Raw genomic sequence first — 7,597 nt, forward strand, 5'->3', positions numbered from 1 at the left:
GTTCTTTTTGCTTAAATATTTGCTTAAATATAAAAAATCTCTTTACTGCGTTGAAATAAATATTTTCTAGGGTGGAAAGGAAAATATATTTAAATCGAATAAATGTAATTATTGGAAGAACAAGTAATTACTTTTTAACGAATCAAGTATGTAATCTTCTTCAACCGAGAAAATAATTACTCAACAGAAAAATCTAGATTCAAAACTAATACGTTTTTAAAATAAAAAATGTTAATTACTTAATTGTAGTAATTATAACTTTAAGTTTAGAATAATTTACTTACATTCAGTAATTTATTTACACTATCAAAATATTTATGCATTGAAGTAAATATTTACTAAAGACAAGTAAAATATTCTTACATTGATAAGCTTATTACTTCAATTTAAAAAATAGAGAACAAGTAATTGCATTTACTTGATGCGAGAATTTTTTTTTTCTGTGTATGACACCGTTTTTAAATCGGAAAGGGGCACTTTTACTTAAACAGTGAGTGGTGAAAACGGATTGCCGAGTAGTAAAAACGTACCATAAAATGTATTTTTAAGCAGATTGCCCGTCTTTAATACTCTTTTGTCAGCCGCGAGTAACAGCACGTTAATACGTACATTTTTACTCAATTTATTTTAATGTCTTGAGTAAAAGAGGTATGTATTAACATGCAGCCACTCATCAGCTGAAAAAAGAATGTTAAAAACGGGCAATCTGCTTAAAAATACTCATGCATACTCGCGTATATTCGCGTATACTCGTCATAATTTTTCGCTTTACGCTGCGCGGGCTTGAGAGTGCAAGAAACGGACATAAATTGAAGAAACAGATAAAAAACGGGCAATATAAGGATAAAAACGGTGAAATATTTTTGTAAGGAGCTACTTTAACTTCTTCATTTATTGGTGGAATTTCCTCATTCTTTTCGCAAGCAATATTATGAATTACAGTTGTTGCTACAATGATAGCTTCCACTCTATCCAATTTTAATCTAATACCCAGTGCTAAAATCGAAAATCTCCTTTCCTAAACTCCTTAACATTTCTCTACTGTATTTTTGGTGCGGATTTGCGATTCATTAAATAATTGCTCTACTCTTTTAACAGGTCTTGCTAAAGGTGTTATTAACACTAGGTTTATGGACATTTCTTATACACCCAGTCAGCACAAATTCATTCATGGAATATCTGCCGATCTTCAACTACGAAGATTTAAATATTTTTAGAAGGTTTGTTTAAGAAAATCAATATTTTAAGAATGTTCTTGTGTTTTCAAAAGTACACTATCCTAATAATATTCTTCATGATTATTCCTATATATATTCATAGAATGTTCCATGCATGATTTGATTCTCTATCAAGAAATAATCTATAGATATTGCAGGTATGCTTAAAAGCAAAACATCGGTCTATTAAATTAATTTGCGTTGATGAAATAAGTTATATCATTAAAAAACTTATAATTTTAAGATATATATAAAGTTTTATGTCATATAAAATTCTTTAAAATTTTGAGATATAACAAGTTTTATTAAAAACAATTTCATTTTCTTGGGAAAAAGTTTATATATCATATAATTATATAAAATTATATATGATTATGCATAATTATATATAAATTTTGTCCATATATGGATATATCATATCTAATTGTAAATGTCCATGTCTAATCATGTAAGTCTATATCTAATTATATATGTCCACACGCGAAAAAAAGTACTGTTGAATAAAAAAAGGAAAACATAATTTGATATAAATAAACGTCGATATTATGGACTATCACAAATGTAAATATTTATTTTAAATGTTTTACTTACTTTATTTATTTACTTTAATCTATAACAGCATACTTTTCGATGTGAACATATATAATTATATATGATTATATAATGGCCGTATATGAACTTTTTTCCCGGTTTGTTATTTAATGGATTATGTGTATATCAGTAGCTAAAACAGATCTGAATTATGAAAGCGAGATAATAATATCAAGGATGCGTTAGGGAAACGCACTACTATCACAAACTATCACATCTATTCTATCTTTATCGCTCTTTAGAAATATAATAAGGACGGAATGATAGCGTTAATAATGAGTTCTCCGAACGCAACCTAAGTATCATGCTATTTTTGTGTTGTGTTTTTTAGTTCTCAATTGGTCTGTTCTTTTCAGCTGCACTGCGGAACTAGTGCAATAAGTTAGAATGAGACAACTATATTTTTTCTCACTTTAACTTATTGCACCAGTTCAGTAGTGCAGCTAAAAAGAACAGACCACTTATCTAAAAGGTTTAATATGTTAACTCATGTAACTTCTGCGTCTTACAGGAATCATTTTAAATTTATAAAAAATGGTTCAACGAAATAATATTAGATATTAACAAGAAAATATACAGTATTTCTTATAATATATTTATAATAATATTAAGAATAAAATTAATCAATATTAATATTCATAATAATATTAAGAATAAAATTATAATCAATCAAAAGAAAAACTTAAAATGATATGTGCTTTAACATATTGAATAAAACAAAACAACTTATTGGTACGTTTAGTTTTGGTATGTTTTTTTCATATTTTTTGGTTTGGTACTTTTTGTCTTGATACTTTTCCTTTTGATATTTTTTGTTTTGGTACTGTTCGTTTTGTACTTTTTGTGTTGTTATATCATAGCTATATTTTTGTTGTAATACGTTTTATTTTGGTACATTTAGGTTTGGTATGTTTTTCTTTTTTTATATTTTTTGGTTTGGTATGTGTAATCTGAAGCTAACATCGCATGGCAATGCAAACGCAGCTTGATGTCGGATAAACTCGCTTTGCTTGTGTGCGTATATGTGAGATCTGAATCTGAAATTATTAGCGAAGAAAAGGACCTTTTTGCAAGTGAGATTTCGAGATTTCTGTATTTCCTACACCATTCTTGATCGGGCTTGTTGCAAATTACGCGCGAGATAAACATTATATAAGAAAAATGTCATCAGATTTTTTATTATAATTTCCATGCTTAAGATATTTGACTCGGAAGACCAATCGGTCCTGAAATTCAGGAAAAGCTATTCTATTTCTTTTACAATATCCGACTTAGCAAGTTTTACGTCCTTGTGAAATACTAGGTAACAGAAGATTAATGTTTTGTTCGTTTTCCTTGTTTTTGCCAGCAAGTTCTTCGGCCAATTGAAAAAGAAAATCTTTTCTGAATATCTTTGATCTGGCACATTCTTTATATAGTATCCATATATTTATTGTTGATAAATCTAAAATATTAAAGAATATTTCCAGAGGCCACTGAAAAGATGCTGCTTTCATAGTATATTTCCACGCCATTTGGTCAACCACATCCAAATTTAATTTATTCCAAATTTAATCTTATTGTAATATGTGATTATTTCTGAGGTGCGTTTATTATTGTGTTCCAGTCTTACAAATGTTTGTTTAGTGCTTACAAGTAAACCTACCCAAGTGTCCTACTCTGATTTTGATGAAATTTTGCATGCGTATAGAGCATCGAAAAATATTAGATATGTATTAGGTGTACAAATGAATAATCCAAATTATTTTAAGCAGTTATGAAATCAATTTTAAATTGAATAGCTTTTTCCGCTCTTTTGTAATTATGCAATGTTGACATATAGCTATTAAAAAGAACATATAGTTTGGCGAAAGGCCCAACATAACCTTCAAAAGTATTCAGTTCAGTACAGTCGAAAATGGCAACAGATAAGGTGCATATCCGACACTGCATTCTTTACGAATTTCAACAAGGAAAAAATGCTGCAAGAGCGTGCGAATCGATTTGTTCCTTTCTCGGCGAAGGTGTTGTATCGTACGATGTGCGCATTTTGGTTGAAGCAGTTTAAAAGCGGTAATTTCAATCTAATCGACAAACAACGCCCTGGAGGCCCTCCGAAGTGCGATAATGATGATTTGGAACAACTGCTCGCTGAGAATTCGGTACAAACACAAAAAGAGCTTGCAGAACAGTTGGGAGTAACGCAGCAAATGATTTCCAAACACCTACATGAGATGGGAAAAATCCAGAAAGAAGGAAAATGGCTTCCGCATGAATTCACTGAAACCAACAAAAATCAATGAGTAGCAGCGTGTCTTTCTCTTCTCAATAAGCAGCGTCGAAAGTTTTTCTTGTGGAAAATCGTTACGGGCGATGAGAAATAGATACTCTATGACAATTCGAAACGCAGAAAGTTATAAGTAAATCCCGGCGAATCATCAAAATCGGTCGCAAAACCCAATCGCTTCGGAAAGAAGGTTCTCTGCATTTGGTGGGATATCAAGGGCGTGCTATTATGAGTTGTTGGAACCGGGTGAAACAGTTACTGCGGACTGCTACTAACGTCAATTAATCTGCTTGTGTCAAGAATTGGAACGAAAATGTCCGTATATTGGCAAAGGAGAACATCCAGTGAAATTGTTGCATGACAACGCCAGGTCACACATTGCTTCCAATACAAAAGACACCATAATCAGTCTTGGCTGGGACGTCTTGCAGCACCCGACGTATTCACCAGACATTGCTCCATCAGATTATCACTTGTTCCGGTCGATGCAACACGCTTTGTCCGATATGCACTTCCAATCAGTGGATGAGATCCGAAAATTGACGACTTTATCGTGTCCAAAGACGTAACATTTTTCCGAGATGGAATTCATCAGTTGCCTGAAAGATGGCTTAAAATTATAGAAAGCAACGGCGAATACTTTGATTGAATAATTTAATTTACTTTCTTTTAAAATAAACCTTGAATGTAACTGAAAAAAATTGGATTATTCATTTGTACACCTAATATTTTTTGCTGTTTATATCATAGGTTGCCTGTAAAGCAATCTTATTTCTCGTCACTTGAGAGGTACTACTGTACATATGGTCCGTCTCCTCAGCTTGCTATTGCTTAACTTATCTTACTTATTTTTTCTAGTATACTTAAATATTACATAATATAATATTACATAACATAATATAAAATATTTATTAATACTAATACTTTAATATACTTAAGTACGCAATAGTTACTATGCTATTGTTTTTATCATCGTTGTTATTATTGTTATAGTTGATATATAATTTTATTATTATCATTATTATTATGTATATATGATTATATTTATTACATTTAATTATATTTGTTATTGTTATTGTTATTGTTATTATTATATATCTAGGCAGTTTTATATATTTTGTTTACAACTGTAATAACTGTTTCAAGTAAAAAATGATAATTACGTCTATCCGAACTCTCGATATAATAATGTGATTGCATTTTGTTAATAGAAATAGCATTTGTTAAAATTTGTAATTACGATGTATATTTTAATACGTTCAATTATTATATATTCGTATTCTAAATTTTTTGAATACGATTATGCAATCAATCGAATATTACGACTATTCATCATTTTTGTTGTGATGATTAATAAACGACTGTTTCTAATAAATAATCATTTTGCAGGCACGATCAATCGCAACACACTGAAATCGAAAGACAAGCAGAAAGTGGATAGGACCGTTTCGACGGAATCACTGGCCACCAAGTCGCGAGGCATCAGCTCTAAACCTGAGTTAAATAGATCCACATCCGTGCCGCGTGATCCGAATAAAAGCGCGGGATGGTTCAAGCTGAAGAGTAAAAAGTCCCGCGCTTGAATCGGGCGGCCATTAATCAATGCTAGTCTCGAGCTTCATAAGTAATTCGTAGTCGTAGATGATAGATAGGCGCCGGTTATTAATAACGACGCAACATAACGCAGTATACACCGCCCTTGTATTCTCTACTTTTTTTTAACATCTTGTACCGTGCGAACGTCAATCGCGCGAAATTTTTTAACCATTTAAGGGGACACCATACTTGAAAACTTAATTGACAGAGCATTGACTTTTTTCTACGTAAAATTTACATCGTATTAGTTGCACAGAATTTGCAAACGCTTTTACACGTAAAAGTGCGAAAATGAATTGGGGCATTGTGCAATATTTGAGACCCGGTAAGCAAATTGAGCGCAGATTGCACACAAATTGGCAGCAAGTTCGATCAGAAACTCACATCAAAAACGTAGTCATCTGTATCCGCATTTAGCTATGGCTGTGGCGACAGAATCTGCTGCTGGACAATATGTGCAAAAGACTCCGCACAATTCCTTATGTAAATTGGATTTAGGTGAAATTGGCTGAATATTTGATATGTTATAGATTTTGTTTCTATGATAAAAAGTTCCCATAGGGACAACCCCCAATAATTGACCATTTGACTTCTATGAGGTGTCACGGTGACGATAATGCGATAAAACGAGAAATAGTTATGAGAAGATGCGAAGAAGCTGATAGGCAAGTTAATTTGATGGATGGTACACGTTTGTGTCTTAATTGTAAATGAAAATTCTGTATTTTAAAACGTAACAATTCAGAAATATTCTGAATTGTTACGTTTTAAAATATAGTTTAATTAAAAAAGTTGTGCTTTGTGTTCTCAACAGAAAGTGAAACATAATCGATTGGCACACTTAGTTGTCAATGTATTATACAATGTATTATACATTGAAACACGGACTTCCGTTTCCGGTAGGTTAGAGGAGTGATACGCTGTGAGAGTGGTACGCAAAGCGAAAGAGAAAAGTGTGGAAGGAGAGAGTGAGTGGAGGTGAGAGTGGGTGGAGGAGTGAGGGGCGGTGAGGGGAGGGTGGAGGAGTAAGGGACAGAAAGGGCATAGGATAGGAAGAGAGCATAAAGAGGAAGAAAAGTGTGAAGGAAGGTGGATGACAGAGCATACAGAGAGGCATAGATAGAGGGACAATAGAGAGGGAGCTAGGATAGGAGAGAGGTCGGTTTTAAAGTAAGGCGAAAGTGAGAGGAAATAGAGAGACAGGATAGAAAGAAGGAAGGAGGAGAGGAGAGGAATAAAAGGGGCAGAATGGAAAAGGAGGGAGGAAAAGGGAAAACGGAAAAACAGGAGGGATTAAGGGAGTTTCTGGGAATAAGTGCATATAGGGAAGGGCGGATAGTGTGGGGAGTGGAGCAAGTGGAGCAAGTGTAAGCAGTGTAGGAAGTGCTGGGAGTGTAGGAGGGAAGAGTAGAGGACAAGAGGTCAAGAGAAAGAGAGAGGACGCTAGAAGCGATGAGGAGGAAGAACGAAGGGGAGGGGGGAGGAGAGAAAATAAGAAAATACAAAGAGGAGGTAAGGAACATGACAGGGGGAGAAAGAGAAAGGGTTAATGGAAGGAGAATTAAAGGAAATGATGTGGGAAATGATAGAAGGATGGAGGAGTGCAAAGAAAGATTTGGAGGAGATGAAATTGGAGATGGAGATGGGGGGGAAAGGTGGGAGGAAGAGAGGAAGGGAATGTTAGAAAGAATTGAGAGATTAGAAGAAGAAAGTAAGACAAGACGGGAGAGGAAGAAGGGGGAGAGGGAGGGAGAAGTTAGCTTAGAAGAAGCGATAAGCAAGATAAAGGAAGGCGGGGCAGGAGAGGTAGGGTATAAAGGGATGGAAGGTGTAGAGGAGAAGCTGAGCAGAGTAGAGAAAGGATTGGAAAGGGAGGAAAGAGAAAAGAGGAGAAAGAATGTAGTATTTCAAGGAATGAGAGAGGAAA

General features: G+C 33.7%; 1 protein-coding gene across 1 annotated transcript in view; it reads left to right on the forward strand.

Annotated features, from left to right (window-relative positions):
• blo (bloated) overlaps nt 1–7,282 on the forward strand; it is a 153,948-nt gene extending 146,666 nt beyond the window's left edge. Inside the window, exon 9 of the mRNA XM_025307154.1 lies at nt 5,464–7,282. Coding sequence (XP_025162939.1) covers nt 5,464–5,657 — 194 coding nt within the window. The 3' untranslated portion in view covers nt 5,658–7,282. The remainder of the gene's footprint in view (nt 1–5,463) is intronic.
• Nucleotides 7,283–7,597: the final 315 nt, after the last annotated feature.

This window comes from Harpegnathos saltator, unplaced genomic scaffold, assembly GCF_003227715.2.
Source record: "Harpegnathos saltator strain DR-91 unplaced genomic scaffold, Hsal_v8.6 scaffold833, whole genome shotgun sequence".
NCBI classification, from domain to species: domain Eukaryota; kingdom Metazoa; phylum Arthropoda; class Insecta; order Hymenoptera; family Formicidae; genus Harpegnathos; species Harpegnathos saltator.